Here is a 22,168-nt window from a genome sequence, read left to right on the forward strand (position 1 = left end):
CAAAATAATGTTTTAGTAAACAATGAACTGCATATACAATGACAGTCCTATAAGATTATAATACAGTATTTTTATATGTATGCTTTATATGTTTAGATAAACAAATACTTACCATTGGGTTATAACTGCCTATACTATTCAGTACAGTTAACACCCGTACAAGTTTGTAGCCTAGGAGCAATAGGCTATACCATATAGCCTAGTTGTGTATTAGGCTAGACCATCGAGGTTTGTGTTAAGCACACTCCTATGAAGTTCACACAACCATGAAAACATGTAATGATGCATTTCTCAGAACAACATTAAGCAACACATGACTGCACATAATACAGATTCATTTCCATTTGCTCAGATAATATGGGGGCAAACATGGTAGCATATCCTTACTTTCCTAGTGTTATTCTTATAAAGGAATGAAAGTAAATCAAATTGTTTCACAAGTGGTTAAGTATTTTTATCCTCAGTTGTAATTTTAAATATACTTCTATTCTTCAGTCATATCCTCTCCCAACTAAGTATTGATGTTAATGAGATTCCAGTGAAACAAGTATTGCTGGGCTATCAGGGGAACTCACTTTGCTTGAATACCAGTCATTTCTAACAATGCCCATGTCAATCTGATGATAGCAGGTAGTGGGAGCTCAACCACTAATTTGCTCTTTCTTCTCAAAATTTGCTACTTTCATGGCCAGGCATGGTGGCTCATGCCTGTAATACCAGCACTTTGGGAGGCTGAGTTGGCAAGATAGTGTCTTTTAAAAAAAGAAAAACTTGCTGTTTTCAAATTCTTGATCCAAACTGATTGTCATGATATTCCAAATAATATCTACTGGTTGGTATGCTCTTAGTCCTAAGAAAACTAGATGCTTGGACAAGATGCTGTATTTTAGCCCTGGTAGAAGAAACTACCTTTGCTACATGGTGGATACACATTGAGAGCTCATGACACAGACCTACACCTAGCTTAAAAGATTAAAAATGAAAATTATTAACATCTCTTTAACAGACATTGGAGAATCACAGAGATCCATGTGATGGTCAAGCTGAAAAGAATGTGAAATTATCTGGCACACAGCATTGTCCAATGGAACTTTGCACAATGATGGAAATGTATTTTATCTGCACTGTCCAACACAGTAGCTACTAGACACAAGTGACTGCTGAGCACTTGAAATGTGGCTAGAAAGAATGAGGAGCTGAGTTGTTAATTTTATTTTATTTAAATAGATAGTAGTTACCATAATAGACAGCAAAGATCTAGACAGCATAGCTTAATGTAAAGAGTATGGAACGTAAAGCTAAAAAGACCTTTAGGTCTAAATCCAGGCCACTATCACTTACTAACCACATCAGTTTGTTCTTGCACCGCTATGAAGAAATACCTGAGACTGGGTAATTTACAAAGAAAAGAGATTTAATGGGCTCACAGTTCTGCAAGCTGTACAGGAAGTATAGCAGCTTCTCCTTTGGTGAAGTCTCAGGAAACAAAATCATGGCAGAAGGTGAAAGGAAAGCAGGTACATCTTACATGGCCAGAGCAGGAGCAAGAAGTTGGGGAGTTGCTACATACTTTCAAACAAGCAGATGTGATGAGAACTCACTCACCACTAGCAGAACAGCATCGAGGGGATGGTACGGAACCATTCATGAAGGATCCACCCCCATGATGCAATCACCTCCCACTGGGCCCCACCTCCAACACTGGGAATTACAACTGAACGTGAAATTTAGGTGGGGACACAGATCCAAACTACATCACTAACTATATAACTTTGGTCTTGTTATTTATCTTGTCCAAGGCTGTCACCTCATTTGTGAAACGGGGAAAATGCCAGAAGCACACAAAGTCCTTGTGATTAAAGAACGAACGTAAAGCACCTAGCCTAGTGCTCAATATAGCAGGCAGTTGATAAATGATAGCTAGCTAGTTTTCCAGACAAAACAACAAAAACACCAAAAGGAGAAGAAACTTATGCACAGATACAGAGCCTGTTGGCCACAAAGTCGGAGGCCAATTCTAGATTTTCTTACTTTCTTTCGTGATTATTTTCTCATAGAAATTAATCACCCACCTCCCCACCCCCTTTGTCGTGTTAGTTGAGGCTACTATAACAGAATGCCATAGACAGGGTGACATAAACAACAAACATTTATTTTGCACAGTTTAGGAGGCTGACTAGGCCAAGGGCAAAGCACCAGCAGATTGGTGCATATCTTTGTAAAGTGAAGAGTAGTAGCCCCTACAACTATTCGATTGCTATTTTAAAAAATCTTATGCATATACAGAAAATGTACCTTGGTGAAGCCTATTTGTTCCTTCCGGAAATTTTCCAAGGGTTTAATCAGCAAATCACTAGCATTGTGTACCTAGACAAAAAGGAAAAACAAACAAAACAATTTCTAGGTTAACAAGGTTCAGATACAAGATTCCTTGTTACTATGACATTTTCATTTCTATACCAACCTGCAAAATGTTAAATGGTTTGCTGATTTGTTGGGTTTTGTTACTATTTGTTTCTATATTGTTTCTGAAAATCAAACGCATTGAGAAGAAATGGGAGAAAGAATAAGAGGGGCATTTCTCTGTAACTTTAATGATAGTCTGACCTGAGTTTTTAATCGATAAATATCTGAAGTGATGTCCAGCAGAAGACACAGGAGACCTGAAGGACAGGTGAAAAAGAAAAGAGAAAGACAATGGCAAATACAAGAAAAGGACAATTGCAGCAAGTGCAAATCATTTCATCAGAGGCAAATGAGTGTGCAGTGACAGCATTAGGATAAAACATTTACAGTCCTGCCTGTGCCATAAAACCAGAACATTTCCTTCAGAATGCGGAGTGCATTACAGCATCACAGAAAACACTAGACTAGGCTTTCAAATTACCTAAATATAAATGCTCAGAAGCTAATAGGAATGGCCTGTTCAGGGACTATTAATATTGGCAATAATAAATATGTTCTGGAGATATAAAAACATCAAAATCAAAGAAGACCCCTTGTTCTTTGGGCAGGTAAAGGTATACAAAGCTTTTTCTTCATATAAATCTCTTATGAGATTGTGTATGTTCAAGGCAACAAGTGGGGTTTGTGCCTCCATGGTGAGAGTTAGAATCACTAAAATGGAAGACCTTAGAGAAGGCATCTAAAGGGCTGAATTTTGGGAATCATTGCATTAATTTTTATTAATTACAAGACAGAAAACTAAAAGACAAGTTTCCTTGTCATATGAGACATAGGTGTCAGTAAGACAATATATATCTTCATAACAAAAATAGACAACATAGGAAAAAGCCAGTTTTGACAAAATCTGAGTTCTCCAATCTAAGAAGCAATTTTTAACCTACCTCCCCAGAAGTGTAGAAAGTTGTGGGGCATTAGTGCATAGGTTATACGTGTCTTTCAGGTAATTTGGGCCTCTTATTCTGTGTATAGGTATGATTCAAGGTTCAACTAAATGGGCAAACTCCTAAAATGGCACTGTTAGCCTTTGTATGAGAACATCCTGGTGAACCCTGACATTCTGATCTACTGCAGCTCCTAATGCTACCATCCAGGACAGCCAGCACCCAGCAAAAAAAAATATAAAACTAGGCAAGAAAAAAAATGTTTTCCTTGAGAACAGAGTCATTCTCTATGTCTCCTGATCACCAGTGCTTTTATATCTGGCTTTCTAAAACTTGTTTGCTACAAGCCTAGACTTAAAAAATCATGAAACCCTTCCCAAAGTTTGCTGATTTTTAACAAAATCAGACCGCTTGCCTGCTAACACTTCCAGACCCTGTCTGATTCTCATCACATCTCTTCTCTTCTACTGGATCTATGAAACCCCATTGAGTCCTAATCATACTATAACCTACCTCCCAGTACGACACTTAACATTCTCTTTATCTCTGAGTGTGCTCATTTGCCAAAGGCAGGAAAGTCTATAAATTCCACCCTGCAAGAGCCCCTAGTAAAGACTTCTCTATGCAGGTCTGATTCATAGAAAGATTCATTTTGGTTGCTTAGGAAATCAAAGCTCCACTAACAATTATGGTATCAAAAAAAAAATTACACCAATGACTCTCCTTAATTGAAAATAAGACTTCTTCTACTAAAAATACCCACAAATTAAGTCATTGGTGTCATAGGCCCAGTGCAGAAAGTCATTTTTCTCCTTTACTATTGTGGAAGCCTTAAAACATGGCCACAAACTCTGACATACCTTCCACTGAGAGGTGAGGTCTATGTCCCCTCTACCTTGAATGTGAGTAGGCTTGTTAATATTTTGAACAAATAGGGTACTCCAGAAGTAACACTCTGTGACATATGAAGCTAGGTCATAAAAGGCCAGCACCAGTTCTCTCCCAGTTCTTTTGGAATACTCCCACTAGGAGCCTTGAGACAGTACATAAGAAGTTTAATTACCCTAAGATTACCAAACAGAAGAGGCCAAATTCTAGTCAATGTCTCATACCAGCTGAATCCGCCCTTCCTGCCATCCCCACTGGAAGATGCCAAACATTAGGAAAACCATTTTGGACCCTCCATATCAACTCATCTGCCAGGTAAATGCCATCATTTGGAGCAGAAGAATCGCCCAGCTGACCCATCTGAATGCCTAACCCACAAAATAATTACAAATAATTAGTTTTAGTTTAAGCCAGTAATCTGCAACCTTTTCGGCACCAGGGACCAGAATCACGGAAGACAATTTTTCCATGGACCCAGGGTAGGGGGAGGTGGAGATGGTTTCAGGATGAAACTGTTCAACCTCAGATCATCAGGCATTAGATTGTCATAAAGAGCATGCAACCTAGATCCTGCATGCCCAGTTCACAACAGGGTTTGATCCTATGAGAATCTAATGCTGCCACTGATCTGATAGGAGGCAGAGCTCAAGCAGTAATGCTCCCTATCCTGCTGCTCACCTCCTGCTGTGTGGCCAGGCTCCTACCAGGCCACAGACTGATGCCCCGCAGCCTAGGGGTTGGGGACCCTGGTTTCAGCCACTAATATTAGAAAAAGTTGTTATGAAGCAATAGATAATTAGAAAGACAATTTGCAGTTTAAAAAACGTAATACGGGCCAGGTGCGGTGGCTCACACCTGTAATCCTAGCACTTTGGGAAGCCGAAGCCGAAGCCGAAGCAGATGAATCACCTAAGATCAGGGGTTTGAGACCAGCCTGGCCAAAATGGTGAAACCCCATCTCTGCTACAAATAGAAAAAACTAGCCGTGCGAGGTGGCACATGCCTGTAATCCCAGCTACTCGGGAGGCTGAGGCAGGAGAATCATTTGAACCCAGGAGGCGGAGGTTGCAGTGAGCCAAGACTGTGCCACTGCTCTCCAGCCTGGGTGACAGAGTGAGACTCAGTCTCAAAAACAAACAAATAAATAAATAAATAAATAAATAAATATAATAAGTTGGCCACTAAGAAGTGGCCAACTGTGAAACATTGAGGAAGTTTGCCTTTGAATAAGAAGTGTACATACTACTTTCTAAAGCACTGTATGGAGCTGGGCCCTTGCATATTCAGGAACCCCCAGGACGGCAGAGTTGCTGGCTTTTCATGCTCCAAAGGGGATTGTCCTGCATAAGCAAGTGTGTCAGCAACTTCTCAGACAGGGTCCATAAGGCCACTGACTTTTACATGTTTGACCCCAGTTCAGTCTGAAAAATAGTCCATGGTTTACTAGAATTGCAGGACATCATTTTCCCTTAATCACTTTGGCAACACTGCTCCCAGTCTCCTACAGCACAAACAGATATTCTGAACCTTTTCCTCTCTATGACACTCATTGGTTATTATACTATTTTCTTGTCAGAATAGAGACTTAGGAATGTAGAAAAAAGTCACATTGAGGATTTCCTCTTTTTTCTTTTTCACTCTATTTTGTTCTTAAACCCCTTAGAACTCTAGCAATGACTCCCCTTTGAAGTAAATTTGGCCTTTAATCTCTTTTCTAATCACTGCATTCATTGTGTGAGCTCACTGGGGACAAAAACTCCCACCTGCTACCTCAGGTAGAATCTTCACCATAAGGAGTGACATCCTAAACTCATTAGTGAGTTTCTATCATCAGAATCCTATTGAATAAAGGCCAAAGTAACACTGAACAAGGTGTTGAGCAGAATAGAGATGATATTCAGTCCAGTATTGCAGGATTGCTCAGGAATCTTTGATGGTAAATGAAATATCAAAAGAGAGCACTGGGCCAGGCGCAGTGGCTTGCGCCTGTAATCCCAGCACGTTGGGAGGCCAAGGCGGGTGGATCAATTGAGGCCAGGAGTTCGAGGCCAGCCTGGCCAACATGGCAAAACCCCATCTCTACTAAAAATACAAAAACTAGCTGGGCATGGTGGCGGGTGCCTGTAGTCCCAGCTACTCAGGAGGCTGAGGCAGGAGAATCACTTGAACCCAGGAGGCGAAGGCTGCAGTGAGCCGAGATCACGCCACTGTACTCCAGCCTGGGCAACAGAGGGAGACTCCGTCTCAAAAAATAAAATTAAAAAAAAAATTTTTTTAAAAGAGCACTAAAGACAGGCTGAAATATTATGGCGGCCTCTTTAGGTCACTTTTGGCAGTCTTCAAAAACAGACCTTGCACATTGCCAACAGAGGCCCCTTCAGAGTCAGAAAGGAATCTAGGCAAGCTTCATAATCATATAAGAAGTATGCAATTCAGACTTTTCAAGGCCCTCCCCCGCTCTTTTTTTTTTTTTTTGGCAGGGCCTTACTCGCCCAGGCTGTAGTACAGTGGCATGATCATGGCTCACTGCAGCCTTGACCTCCTCAGGTTCAGGTGATCCTCCCACCTCAGCCTCCCGAGTAGCTGGGACTACAGGTGCATGATAACACCCGGCTAATTTTTGTATTTTTAGTAGAGATGGGGTTTCACCATGTTGACCAGGCTGCTCTTGAACTCCTGTCCTCAAGCGATCTGCCTGCCTCAGCCTCCCAAAGAGCTAGTATTAAAAGCGTGAGCCACCGCACCCAGCCCCAACAGGATACTTTTGAGAACATCACAGGGATGCCCTTCCTCACTTCTTCCCTTCATAATTCCTTCCCCAATTTATATTCATTTATGGAGATGACCAGACACAGGCAATTTCCATGCTTGAGGGCTGTGAACTTTCTTACTGTTATTCTAAAGCTTACTTTGGACTCTTCCTTTACAAAGGATAAAATGCAATATAAGACCCACTAAATTATCCAGACTGGGGTAGAGGAGTCCTTTTGCTACAAAGCCAGGAAATGGAAAAGTTATAATCAAGCAATGAATTCCTGGCATGGGGTGAAAGGCACTCATTAAGCCTAACCATCTCAGCATTCCTGGAATTAAGTGGGAAATAGGGAGCAAACACTCAATATATGATTGAAAAGTTGTTGGGACAAAAGGGCACAACATAATTAAAGACAGAAGAAAATGAGTCAGTCATGTGGCAAAGTATCAGCAGGAAGGGTGAGAAAAACAACATCTCAAAAGATGAATACTACTTCAATATGTGAGGGCTTTGTTATTGGGTAAATAAAAGAGATGGAGAAACAACTAGGGCTAAAGAGAAGTACAGCTGAGCTTTCCAGTGCTATCTGAATGAAATGGGGGCAAATGCCTGTGAAAACAACATGGGCAGCAGTCCACAAACCCTGTGGGCGGAGAAGAACATTTAGTAGACTGTGTATTAGCAAGGGGGCCATCTAAGAGGGTCCAGGGAAACCACACATACTGGTCTCTTCTTAGTACATTTAAAAGCAAATATTTTAAACTAAGAAAATTCCCAAATCATATTTCCACAAGCAGAATCTTGTGAGTAACTAAAGATAACTAAAAACCATGCTTACGTAATCAGTATTTTCCCCTTACAAAACACGTCCATGTTTACTATGTTATTTGGAGCACTTTAAACAACCATAAGAGATGGGGATTATTTTCCTCACTCTACAAATAAGAAAAAGGAGCCCAGGAAAATGAAGTAATTAATCTGAAGTCAACAAGTTAGTGACAGATCCAGAATTAGAGCCTTAATTCTCTAATTCCCCTACCTCCAAGTCCTGCCTTCAATCCTACTTCTCTAGGAGTCTAGATTCTATGAGGAGTATTTTGAGAAATCAGTACCACACTGTTGAAAGGAAAGGGGTTTTATAGGTAAATGAGTTCTGGGCTGTTGGAATAAATAGCTTTAACAAAACTGAGAAGCCCATAAAAAGTCATCTGATGGAGAAAGGTAAAACAGAATTCCCATCTTACCATCATGCCCCTAATAAAAATGAATATCGATCAACACATACATTTCAACATTTAAGTCCCCAATAAGTCTAGGGTGGGAACAAGGACCAATATTTCCAATAATTTTCTGCTGGTGCTGGTCATGATGGTACTGCCGGTCTAAGGACCACACAAAAAGATTATTTTTAGGCTGTTAAAATAATTAGACTTCATAAAAATGAAACTCTTAAGTACAAATCTAGCAAAATACATAAAATATCTACATAAGGAAACTACAAAACTCTGATGAAAGAAATCAAAAAAGATATAAATAAATGGAGAGATAACCCATGTTCACAATTAGGAAAAGGCAATATTTTTAAGATATCAGTTTTTCCCTGGTATCTTAAAAGCAAATCCTAATCCTAATCAAAAAGATATCTCTAGGATCTTAAAAGCAATCCCAATCAAAATCCCAGCAAGTTATTTTGTGGATATGAACAAACTGATTCTTAAGCTTATACCTGACTTCAATGCTTTTTACTACAGTGCAATTACTACCACACTAAAGTAATGAAGATAGTGTGGTATTTGTGAAAGAATAGATAAATAGATCAATGCAACAGAAATAGAGAGCCCAGATACAGACCCATATAAATACAGTCAAGTGATCTTTGATAAAGGACAAAAGGTAATTCAAGGAGAAAGAATAGTATTTTCAAAAAATAGTGTTGGAGCAACTGGATATCCACATGCAAAACAATGAATCTAGACACAGACCTTATATCCTTCATAAAAATTAATGCAAAATGAATAATTGACCTAAATGTAAAACAAAAAGCTATAAAATTCCAAAAAGACAACATAGGAGAAAATCTGGGTGACCTTGGATTTGGAAAAGACTTTTTAGATATAACACCAAAAGTATGATCCATTAAAGCAAAAATGTGTAAGTTGGACTTCATTAAAATTAAAAACCTATGCAATGCAAAATACACTGTTAAGAAAATAAAAAGACAAGCCACAGACGGGGAGAAAATCTTTGCAAATGCCTATTGGATAAAGGTCTGGCATCTAAAATATACAAAGAACTCTTAAAACTTAACAAAAGAAAATCAATTTAATAATAGGCAAAAGAACTGAACAAACACCTCAACAGAGAGGATATACCGATGGCAGTTAAGCATATGGAAAGATGCTCTGCATAATATGTGATTAGGGAGTTGCAAATTACAACAGCAATGAGATACCACTACACATCCATGAGAATGGCTAAAATCCAGAACACTGACAACAGCAAATGCTGGTAAGAACATGGAGCTGGCGAGGACATGGAGCAACAGGATCTCTGATTCATTGCTGGTTATGCAAAATGGCACAGCTATTTTGGAAGTTGGTTGGCAATTTCTTACAAAATTAAACATACCCTGACAATTTACACTCCAGCAATTACACTCCTTATTATTTAACCAAATCAGTTGGAAATTTGTATCAACACAAAAACCTACATACAACTGTTTATAATAGTTTTCCTTATAATTGCCAAAATAACCAAGATGTCCCTCACTAGGTGAATGGATAAACTGTGGTAAATCATACAATGGGATATTATTTAATGATAAAAAATAAATGACAGGAAAATAAAATGCACATTGCTAAGTCAAATACGCCAATCTGAAATGGCTACATACTGTTTGATATCTACTATAAACATTCTGGAAAAGGCAAAACACAATAAAAAGAAAGATCAGTGGTTGTCAGGGTTTCAGGACTGGAGAAGGAAGAGAAGGATGAATAGAATGAACAAAAGAAATGTTCACGGTCATGAATCTATTCTGTATGGTGACACTGTAATGGAGGATACGTGTCATTATATATTTGTCAAATCCATAAAATGTACAATACCAAGAGTAAATCCTAATGTAAACTATGAACTTTAGTTAATAATATTGTTTCAATATTGGCTCATCAATTATAACAAATGTATCACATTCACATGATGTTTAATAATAGGGAAAACTGAATGGGAGAGAGAAAGGTGGTATATGAGTTCTATCTTTATTTTCTACTGATTTTCTCTATAAAACTACTCTACAAATTAAAGATTAACAAATGGATAATTTGGCTAAAAACACTAAAGACTTCAATTTCTGTTAACATGTTCAAAGGCCCAGTTTAATATCCACTGAAATTCTTTTTCACTGAAATGAATACAGATGGGATTTGCACGTTAATTTCCCTCTCTCTAATGCCAAACTCTCAGGGAGTTTGAGACATAATAACCAGATCTATTACCTAACTATTTTTACAGCACCAAGAAGCTATCTGACAGGAATCAAAATAGTATAGGATCAATTCAAGCATAAGGAAAAGGAAAAATCCCCTATATCACCCATGAACTCAGCTTCAGTGACAGTGTTAGTGACTTACCATCATCATCCTCTCATTTTCTACCTCGTTGAGCAATTCAGCAAATTCCTTGAAGGATTCAGCTGGAAGGAGAGAATCAAATGTAAAACAAATTAATCATGGTGCTTGATAGACAAATGGATAGAGATCTGTGCAACAGGAAGTAGGGACCAGTGCCCTGTGCCCACATGGCCACTAGAGGAAGGTGTCAAATCAGAGGACAAAAGCAGAAGGTGTTCAGTACCTGTTGAATGTTTCTTTTCTTTTCTTTCCTGTTTTATCAATCCCCATACGCTTTCATATTTTATTTAATCCTTACAGCCACTCAGGAGTAGCTAGAATTTCTCTTATTTCAAAGACAAGCTAAAAGATTAGGGAAGGGGCAAGGGGTTTGCTGTGTAATTAACTGGCAGCTATAGAACCCTGAAACGAGTTTGGATCCCTGTTCCACTACTGACCAACCAGAGACTATTGCTGTAAAAACTAAATTGGATGGTAAATGTAGTGTCAACACAAAGTAAATAATAAACATTACCCTTTCCACCCTCCCAAACTTTCTACTCTTCTAGTGCCAATTGTGCCACTTACTGGCAGGATGACTGGGCAAATCACTTCCTTTCTCAGAAATTCAATGTCTTTATATACAAAAAAAAGTAAGTTAAGCTAAATAGTCTTTAGTGCCTATTCAAATTCCTCAACTTCTCTCCAAAGCAGGAAGTATATTCTCGACTGGCATCTGAATGAAAGCCTGAAAAAACAAATTTGTCTATACTAATATTTTTAATCAAAAATTGAGTTTCCTCCTTAAAACAACCGAACAAGTCCAGCATTCCTGGTGTCAAGGAAATGAATTTCAGGGTCAACACAGGATGCAAGGCAATGACATTTCTTTCTTCTTCTGAGGATTAAGTTGCTGCAAATACCCAGGGAGATCACCTTTGCAAACACTAAATTCATTCAGAGCTCAACCGTAGCATAGAAAAGACAAACACCATACTCAGAAAGAGTAAATAGGAAAAAATAGAAATGTTTATTGACCTTCTGTCCCCAAATACTTTATGCTAAGAAAAGAGTCAGAGATTTTAATCGGCATTTTTCCAGACACGATCAGTTTACCTCTAAAGGAAATGTGACAAATATCATATTCAAACATTTAAAGGAAAAGACTAATTTCATGGACATTAAATGTGCCAAGCCTTCTGCTTGAGGGTTTAATTGTGACAATACCTTTATTAGGTGCTTATTATTATCACTGAATTGATATCACCATATAATACAGTTTGGGTATCTATCTCCTCGAAATCTCATGTTGAAATTTGATCCCCAATGTTGGAGGTGAGGTGTGACACACTGACTCCCTTTCTTCTTCTGCCACCACTGGAAGCTTCCTGAGGTGCTCACCAGAAGCAGATGCTGATGCCATGCTTCCTATACAGCCTGCAGAACCATGAGCCAAATAAACCTCTCTTCTTCACAAATCACCTAGCCTTGCGTATTCCTTTATGGTGACACAAACGGACTGAGACACAATAAAATGCACCAGTTTAAAGTGTACAATTCGTGGCTTTTAGTATATTCACAAAATTGTTCAACTATCACCACTGTACAATTGCAGAACATTTTCATCACCCCCAAAAGAAACCCAAACCCTATTAGCATTACACCCCATTACCACTTCCTCTCAACACCCAGATAACCACTAATCTAGTTTCTATTTCCACGAACTTGCCTACTCTAGACATTTTACATAAATGGAAACACATGTGATCTCTGAATCTGGTTTATGCAACCATGAACATTTGTGAACAAGTTTTATGTGAATGTATGTACATATGAAAAGTTGGCCCTCCATGTGTGTGAATTTCACAGGCCACAAATACTGTATTTTTCTATCCAAATCAAAGAGAAAAAGTCTGCCTGTAACTGGACCTCTGCGTTTTGAACCCATATTGTTTGAGGGTCAACTATATTTAGTATTTCCTTATAATCAGTTTTATTTCTCTAGGATTAGTAGTAATGTCCCCTATTTCATTCCTGATTTTAGTAATTCAAGTAGTCTCATGGTCAGTCTAGCTAAGGGTTTGTCAATTTTGTTTAACTTTATGAAGAGCAGATGTTTGGTTTCAATGATTGTCTTGTTATTTTGACAAGGTTGCCTTATTATTATATTCTTTTTCTGTTCTCCATTTCATTTATTTTCTCTTTAGTCTTTATTATTTCTTTACTTTTGTTTTTTTTTAGTTTGCTCTTGTTTTTCAAGTGTCTTAAGTTGGAAAGTTTGGTTATGGATTTGATATCTTTGTTCTTTTTTAATATAGGAATTTGAAGCTACAAATTTCCTTCCAAACACTGTTTCAGCAGCATCCCATAAGATTTAGTATGTTGTGACTGTTTTCATTCATTTCTAGTCTTACATTTTTCTCTTATTTTTTACAAGATTATCTCTTTGTTATTTTCTTTCATTAGACTATCATATGTTTAAGCATGTATCTCTAAATTTAACTTGTTGGATGTGCAGATTCATGTTTTTCATCAAATTTGCCAATTTCTTGGCCATTATTTCTTCAAATATTCTTTCTTTCCTGTCTCTCTTCTTCTGAGGTTCTCATTCTGTATATGCTCTTATGTTTGATGATATCCCACAGGTATCTGAGGTTCTGTTCATTTTTCTCAATTATTATTCTTTATTTCCCTCAGATTGAAGGATCTCAATTCACTTGTCTTTAAATTTGCTGATTATTTATTTTCCCAATACAAATATGATGCTGAACCCCCAGTAGTAAGTTTTTCATTTCAGTTATTATACCACAACTTCCAACTGCAAGTTTCAGTTGATTCCTTTAAAAAAAAATCTCTCTTTATTAATATTGTCTATTTTGTGAGACACTGTTCTCATTAATTTCTTAAGTTCTTTAGACATGGTCTCATTTATTAATTTAAATATATTTAAATAGGTAATTGAAACTCTTTGTCTAGGAAATCTAATGTAAGGGCTTCCTCGGGGACAGGTTCTATTAATTGCTTTTTTTCCCTTGTTCAAGGGTCATAATTTACTATTTCTTTGCATGTCTCATAATTTTTTAAAAGTTAACCTTCTAAATAGTGTGGCAACTTTGGAAATCAGAACTCCTCTATTTCCCCAGAGCTTATTGTTCTTGTGGTTGCTGGTTGTTACATTGGCTTCATGGGCTCATTCTATAGTCTGTATTCTTTGTCATATGAAACCACTAAAGTCTCTGGTCAGTAAGCTTACCGGTCAACAAGTGATTGGACAGAGATTTCTTTAAATGGTTTGAACAAGTATCTCCAAGCCTTTGCTGAAGGGCTCTCTGTGTATTGTGGAGTGTGCCTTCAACATTCAGCCAGACAGTTTACAACTGTGCCTTAGCCTTCATTCCTCCTTGCAAAGGGCTGAAGGTCAGCCAGAAGTGGGAGATTAGAGATGTCTCAAGTCTTTCTTCTAGATAGGTACAAATGCTGGGTATGTACAAAGCCCCTCTCATGTGCATGACTCCTAGATTTCCAGGAATATCTCACAGCTCTTCAAAGCTCTCCAAGGATAATTCATTCTCCATTTTGTCCTGTTTGGTTTATTGTTCAGCTTCTTATTTGCTACTTTATTCTGTTTGTTGTCTGTGGAAACTGTAGTACTAAACAACTGCCACTGATTGGTTTTAGAAAATGCCCTAGGGGCAGGTGTGGTGGCTCACACCTGTAATCCTAGTACTCTGGGAGGCTCAGGCAGGTGGACTGCTTGAGACCAGGAGTTCGAAACCAGCCTGGCCAATATGGAGAAATTTGTCTCTACTAAAAATACAAAAATTAGCTGGGCATGGTGGCAGGTGCCTGTAATTCCAGCTACTCAGGAGGCTGAGGCAGGAATATTGCTTGAACTCGGGAGGCAGGGGCTTCAGTGAGCCAAGATGCCACTACTGCACTGCAGCCTGGATGAGAGAGAGAGAGAGAGAGAGAGAGAGAGAGAGAAGGAAGGAAGGAAGGAAGGAAGGAAGGAAGGAAGGAAGGAGGGAAGGAAGGAAGGAAAAGAAATTAAGAAAGGAAGGAAGGAAGGAGAAAGAAAGAGGAAAGGAAGAAAGAAAAAAGAAAAAAGAAAGAAAGAAAAAGGAAGAAAGAAAGAAAGTAAAAGAAAGAAAGGAAGGAAGGAAGAAAGAAAAAAGAAGGGATGGAGGGGAAGGGGAAGGGAAGGAAGGAAAGAAGGAAGGAGGGAAGGGAAGGGAAGGGAGAAAAGAAAAGAGAAGGGAAGGGAAGGGGAAAAGAAAGAAGAAAGAAAGGAAGAAGGAAAGAAGGAAAAGAAATTTAAAAAACAAAACAAAACAATCACAAGTGGGTTGCAGTGACTCATGCCTTTAATCTCAGAAGCCAAGGCAGGAGGATTGCTTGTGAGGCTGAGGCAGGAGGATTGCTTGAGGTCAGGAGTTCTGTCTCAAAAAAAAAAAAATGCACAAAAGAAAGAAAATGCGCTAGTAAAACAACAACAACAACAACCATTTAAAGAGTAAACTCTGAGTCAACTCAACATAAGCCCTGTGAGTGATATTTCTCAAATTTTGAGTAACTTCACACCCATTCTACCCTCACCCATGGCTGCTAGAATGGTGGTTTGCACACATTGCATGATTATACAGACGTTAGTTTTCAAAGCTACTATGGAACTGCAGAAAGGAATAGGAACATGGCAAATTAAAATGTCATAGAGCTCAGTGTTTTCTCAACTATTCAGCCATTTTTATTTAATAAACATGCACTGCTTTGTTGCAAAATTTTGGTTCACTTTTGGAGTTTTAAAAAAGTTGATTTTGGAAATTTCTGCCAGTGTTTTTGCTGCTTTTATGAAAGATTGAACTTTTGGAGGTCATTTTTCAACCATTCCCACCGTGGTAAACTGGTCAGAGTTTCTTGATCCTTACTTTCAATTAACATACAGCTTCAGTAATTGTTAAATCACTTTAAAATTAAGTTGCTGCGTCAAGAAAAACCTCATTGCTGAATATCTGGCCTGAAAAAGCCCTATGAGTACATTTATTGCTTGATCAGAAGACTTCAAATGCCTAGAGAAGTATGTGGCACAGGGCAAGAAGCATGTAGCAAAGTCAGGATAGCCTCTTGATTCTAAGATTGTAATCACTTGCTTTCTAAAAAGGTTAAGACTTTTACAGATCATCTATCTTAGTCCAACTACGTCATTTTATTCCTGAGAAAACTGACGCCCAGAGATTGGAACTGACTTGTTCAAGGTCACACAGCTAGCTGAACAGTCAAAAGAGGACCCCATTTCAATGCTCTATCTACAGTCCCCAGTCATAGTGAAAGCACTACGTCACATTGTTTTCACTGTCCCTCCAACTGGCCCCACAAATGGTGTTTTCTTCTCCAAATATCCTCATATTCACTCTCCCTTGGTCATATCTATAGTGAATCAAGAAAAGGGCAAAAGCAGAACCAGGCAGGGTGGCTCACACCTGTAATCCCAGCACTTTGGGAGGCCAAGGAGGATGGATCACCTAAGGTCAGACGTTCAAGACCAGCCTGACCAACATCGTGAGACCCCTGTCTCTACTAAAAATACAAAAATTAGCCGAGCGTGGAAGCAGACACCTGTAATCCCAGCTACTTGGGAGGCTGAGGCAGGAGAATTGCTTGAACCCAGAAGGCAGAGGTTGCAGTGAGCCAAGATCGTGCCACTGCACTCCAGCCTGGAGGACAAGAGCGAAACTTCATCTCAAAAAAAAAAAAAAAGAAAAAGAAAAAAAAGACAAAAGAAAAGGGCAAAAGCAGAAGGTTTGGACAAGGGTTATTTCTGACTCAGAATGTTGAGGTCCTATAAAGCCTCTTACAGATCTATTTTTAACCAAATATCATGGATAATTAATTACAGCATCTTCTAAAAACTAACCCTGCAGACGGCTTTGTAGAATTAATGGGAAGGCAATAAAAGCTTTAGTGAGGAGATCAGACTGTCCATTACAGAGTGTGGGAGAGAATAGTCATTAAGGAGCCAAAGTCATCAGAGTCCTTTTGCCCTCTCTTCAGATACTAGGACTGGGGACTAAGAAAATTGGCTAAGAAATGGAAGAAAACAGCCGTGCATAACCATAACAAACAACACCACCATCATCAATAATAGCAACATCCCCTGCCACAACACCACCACAAAGCATGGCTTAGAAAACTTACCGCAATATTCCTCAATAATGTTTACCAGTCCAAGAATTTTCTTTTTTAAAAAAGACCACAGCAAGACAACATTATCCTTGGAAAATTTCAAAGAAATTACAAAAAATTCAGAAAAGTGAGATGGGAAAAGCAATATGGTAGATGCTTCTCAAGTGCTTTATTATTGATCATTACAATTTTAGTGATGAGACAACCGAGGTTTAATTTAGCAAGGTCATATAAATTACAGTGTTAGGCACTGTCTTCCAAACAATTGTAGAAGTTGACAATGTGGATCAAACAGCTTAAAATTATCTATACCCTTTTACATTGTAAATTCTTATCTGGGAAACCATACCTAAAACCTAATCATGGGATGGTCATGGTGGAAAACACCTGTAATCTCAACACTTTGGGAGGCCAAGGCAGGAGGATTGCTCGAATGCCTGATGGCAACAAAGTGAGACCCCCATCTCTACAAAAAACAAACAAACAAACAAAAAGAACTAATTCTGAATACAGGGGGATAAACCTTTATATCCAAAGGTAGGCATTCAACATTATTACTGATGATGAATAATTGAAAACACATAAAATGTCCAATGATTGGGGAATTATTAAGTATGTCCACTTAATGGACTATTATTGAAGCTATTAAAAAGGAAATTACACAAAATTTTCTGCACATGACAAAATAGCTAGAGTGTCACACTATTTTAAAAAAGCAGAATATAAAATTCTGTACACAACAATTGTACACGAGTACATTTATATGCAGAAAATTGTTTCGACCCCCAAAAAAGCCAAGAAAAAAATACATCAAAATAATTGATTCTTTTTTTTTTTTTAAATCTAGCTCTCGGGCTTAACTATTTATTGATTATTTACTATGACATTAACACGGTTATGGAGTGCATATATATATATATAAATTTTAAAGTCAAAAATGAAATGATTTAAAGTTCTACTTAAAGCTGGGCATGGTGGCTCATGCCTGTAACCCCACCACTTTGGAAAGCCGAGGTGGGCAGATCGCTTGAGCTCAGGAGTTCACGACCAGTCTGGGCAACATGATGAAATTCAACTCTACAAAAAAAGCTACAAAAATTAGGGCCAGGCACTGTGGCTCACACCTGCAATCCCAGCACTTTGGGAGGCCGAGGCAGGTGGATCACTTGAGGTCAGGAGTTTGAAACAAGCCTGGCCAACATGGTGAAACCCCATCTCTACCAAAAATACAAAAATTAGCCAGGGGTGGTGGTGAGCACCTGTAATCCCACCTACCCAGGAGGCTGAGACAGGAGAATTGCTTGAATCTGGGAGGTAGAGGTTGCAGTGAACTGAGATCGTGCCTCTGCACTCCAGCCTGGGTGACAGAGCAAGACTCCATCTCAAAAAAAAAAAAAAAAAAAAAAAGGCGACAAAAATTAGCCGGGTGAAGTGTGCTTCCTGGCTACTCAGGAGACTGAGATGGGAAAATCAAATGAGCCTGGGAGGTCAAGGCTGCAGTGAGCCACGGTCCTGCCACTGCACTCCAGCCTAGGTGACAGAGCCAAACCCTGATTAAAAAAAAAAAAAAAAAAATCCCACTTAAGCTACTTATTAGCTATGTTATCCTGGGCAAGTTTCTTAACCTCCATTAGCCTCATTATACTTCCTTAAAATTGCTCTGAGAATTAGATAGTGTACACAAAGCAGTAGGCACACAGTAGGTACTCAGTATATGGCAGCTAATAATAATCTTTTTGTTCATTTCCATATTTTTATAATAAAGTATGTTTATATTATAATGCAAAGATACCAATAAACTCAATTATTACTTTTTTTAATGTAAACTGCCTAAGATCATGTAGTCAGTAAATAAACAGGTCAGAGTCTGAACTCAGGTCCAGCCAAATCCAAGACCATGTTTCTAAATCCTACCATATCCCCATGAAGAAAAGTGAGCCAAGATATAAGGGTCATTGCTATGGATACAATATGGTGGCAGGAACAGGATAGAGAAGAGAGCTCAGAGTGAAAGATTACTGGAGTCCAAGAGACCTTAATGAGTGAGAAAGAGTAAATGGCAGACAGGCCTGAAGCCTGGGCCTGCCAAATGATGCTCCTGAGAAAATGACATTCACTTCGCTAGATCTCTCAACCAATAGTCAGGAACATCTTGGGATCATTTTGTACCACTTACTTGACCCTGGGTGGCACTTAACCAGCAGTCAGTCTCCAGATCAGTCAGAAGGGAAACAGGCAAAAAGGTATAAAAAGCCTATGAGAATAAGGGGCTCATGTTCAGTCTCCTCACTCTGCATGAGTGCCATCTTCTTCACTCAAATTCCCCAGTGGAACCTCAGAGGGCCACTGGGAGCTTTGAAAGGACACTGGGTTGTGCCCTGCTTTGTGAATCCTGGACCACTGAGTGTGGAACTGAGACCAGGGCTCCAGGAAAGCAGCCAATGTTAAGACATCCCACATCCTTCTGTGTTCTGAAAAATGGCTAGACTGCAAAGACCACCTCATATATATCATCAATCTCCATTCTTCTTTATGCCTCCCATAAGACTTGCAGGTGACTCCCTTGTTTACCTGCCTCTACAATACCCCAATTTTCTTCCATTTCTTTGAGATGTTCCTCGTTAATAAAGGTTCTCCCTATGGCAATAACTTCCTTAATTGTCCAGGGCATAGTTTTGGTGCTTTTTGTTTTATCGTCTGAGTTGCATAGGAAGCACCATGAAATCAAAAGAGATGTTCAGACTTCCCTAGCTTAAACGGGCTAAACGTTACCAATGTACATATTTCAGAAATTGAATGCTATACAGGAAGTTCTTAGAGAACGATCAATGTTCTTGCTTTCCATAGTATGTTTTATTAAGATTTCTCAATCTCTTTACTTGATATTCTTTTGGGTGGCTGGGGGTTGTTCAATCAATCCTCCCACCTCAGCCTCCTGAGTACCTGGGATTACAGGTATGCATCGCTGAGCCCAGCTTTACTTGATATTATTGATATATTCTTGGTATATTCTAACTATAAGCTTGCTATATTCATGGTATATTATGTCAGAATTATGTTATATCTGAAGACTTTTTTCTTCATAAAGGTTGTTTATCAATTTTTATAAATATAATAGTCACTCTTCCTTGAAAATAGTGTTATAATGATTGTAGATTTTTTGTAAAATCTTTTTATGGATTGATATTTCTTTTGTTTTATATGCCACATAAATCCCATGTATTTTTCAGTTGCATTATTCTTCTGGTAATAAAATTTCATCAAGTCTTCCACTTTTGAAAATGATCAGTAATAAGTCGGCCACTGCCATTTTAAGTCTTTTCTCATCTATACACAGGTTTTTATGTTTTAATCTGATGCTTCCCTGAAAGCATTTAGAATCAGCTCCTAGGCTCAAGTGAGCCACTCACATTTGCCTTCCAAAATGCTGAGATTACAGGCATGAGGCACCGTATCCAGCCCAATTATAACCTTCTCATATGACTTCGAGTCATGGAGAACTAAAACCTGACGGCCCAGATCCCAATAGAGACTTCTGATTACCTTGTATTTTCTCTTTTCCTCAAGATCTGAGAAGAAGCCCTATGAACTCAAGCCCAATAACCTGATATAAACCTCCAAGGGCTTATCACCACAGCAGAAGGTGCATTGGGCTAGAACTTTCCCCAGAAAAGCTATTGCCTGTGCTAAGAAAGTCTGGCAAAATATTTGGTTCATGCACACCCCTATATGAAAGATAACCAATATTGTGAACAATGTCACCAACTGACATATAAGCTTAAGAGCTTCAAGATGTATAACCAAAAGATTCTCCCCCACCAATCTCATGAAAATCCCTGAACCTTTAGAATTCAACTCCTGGCTCTTTACTTAAATACAATCTTTTAGATTAGTGCTTCTTTTTTCATTTTAGCCATTCCTCTTTTAAGATGCCTGACTTCCAGGACTCTAAAGCAACTGACATTTGCCACCACTTCTCAAAAGATACTTCAACTGGTTTTGTAGAAAAAAAATACCAACAAAAGCCCTCAAAAGACTATTTCTTAGTCCCTTCTTTATCTCAACCAAGAGGTTTATGATCTGCTGTGAGTTGTTTAGCAATGAATAATATTCACATTAAACAAAAATCAGGATCGGGGGACTGACAATGTTGAACCCTCATCTCTCAGAAACCAGTAATGGGTGGCTGATGGAACTTTCTATCTAGAAGTCTGAACTTAAATCAATCTTCTTGATCCACAAAGGTGTTTCTTCAAATATGTTAGGATAACTGGAATGGAAATGTGATTTACAGTCTGAGATTTAGAATATGACTTTTATTACCCCAGGCATAAACAAACAACCCACTAAAACCCAATGGGTGACATTTTCTGGAAAAGATGTAGCAAGGTAGATGCACAGAAGAAAAGAACTATGCTATCAGGGTTCACCTAATGGATGCCATGCTCTGGTGATGACAAGATTGAAATTTGAAGTTAAAATACGAGGCCCTCTGAAGATCCTCACCAAATAATCCCCAGGTACCCAGGCTGTAAACTTTAAGGAGGTATATTCACTCTCAAATGCCAGCCTGTACTTCCACAACCCTGAGAGTAAATGCCTCCTTAAATCTGAGCCCCAGCCACCCGCCTTGTTTCACCTTAACCCTGGAACTGACTCAGATATCACTTCTCTGAGAAGGCTTCCTTGTTTATTCTCCCCATCATCCTGTCCCCCAATACATATACACACCAGTCTGAATTAGGGGCTACCATGTACTTACCACTACCATAGCCCTTATCACATTGTGTTGCCATTGTCTATTTACTTATCCACCTCCTTTAATAGACTATGAGCTCCTTGAGGCAGGAAGATGTGTTCTATGTCTCTGAATCCCTTGTTTATATCATTTAGTGGACACTCTCTACCTATTTACTAATGAACAAAAATACATATAAGGGATCCTGAGAAAAGAGTAACCTGGCCGGGTGCAGTGGTTCACACCTGTAATCCCAGCACTTTGGGAGGCCAGGGTAGGTAGATTACCTGAGGTCAGGAGTTCGAGACCAGCCGGGCCAACATGGTGAAACCCAGTCTCTACTAAAAATACAAAAAATAGCCGGGGATGTATTTACGCATGCCTGTAATTACGCATGCCTGTAATCCCAGCTACTCGGGAGGCCGAGGCAGGAGAATCTCTTGAACCCGGGAGGTGGAGGTTGCAGTGAGTCGAGATCACGCCACTGCACTCCAGCCTGAGTGACGAGAGTGAGACTCTATCACACACACACACACACACACACACACACACACACACAAAAAGTAAGCATATTCTCTTAAGCCTATGTGGCAAACGAGCCTCTTTCTAGCTCATGGTGCTATGGTGACACTGCAAGTCATTTGCCTAT

General features: G+C 38.9%; 1 protein-coding gene across 6 annotated transcripts in view; it reads right to left on the reverse strand.

Moving 5' to 3' along the window:
- Positions 1–22,168, reverse strand: part of OPHN1 (oligophrenin 1) — a 392,357-nt gene that overhangs the window by 230,532 nt on the left and 139,657 nt on the right. For 5 of the 6 annotated variants that reach the window (XM_024240815.3, XM_063721072.1, XM_063721070.1 and 2 more), the window contains exons 4-5: positions 10,623–10,684; positions 2,296–2,367 (exon numbers count right to left, since the gene is read on the reverse strand). In XM_024240815.3, coding sequence (XP_024096583.1) covers positions 2,296–2,367; positions 10,623–10,684 — 134 coding nt within the window. The remainder of the gene's footprint in view (positions 1–2,295; positions 2,368–10,622; positions 10,685–22,168) is intronic. The other variant, XM_063721071.1, reaches the window with a different exon arrangement.

Source organism: Pongo abelii, chromosome X (genome assembly GCF_028885655.2).
Source record: "Pongo abelii isolate AG06213 chromosome X, NHGRI_mPonAbe1-v2.0_pri, whole genome shotgun sequence".
Lineage (NCBI taxonomy): Eukaryota > Metazoa > Chordata > Mammalia > Primates > Hominidae > Pongo > Pongo abelii.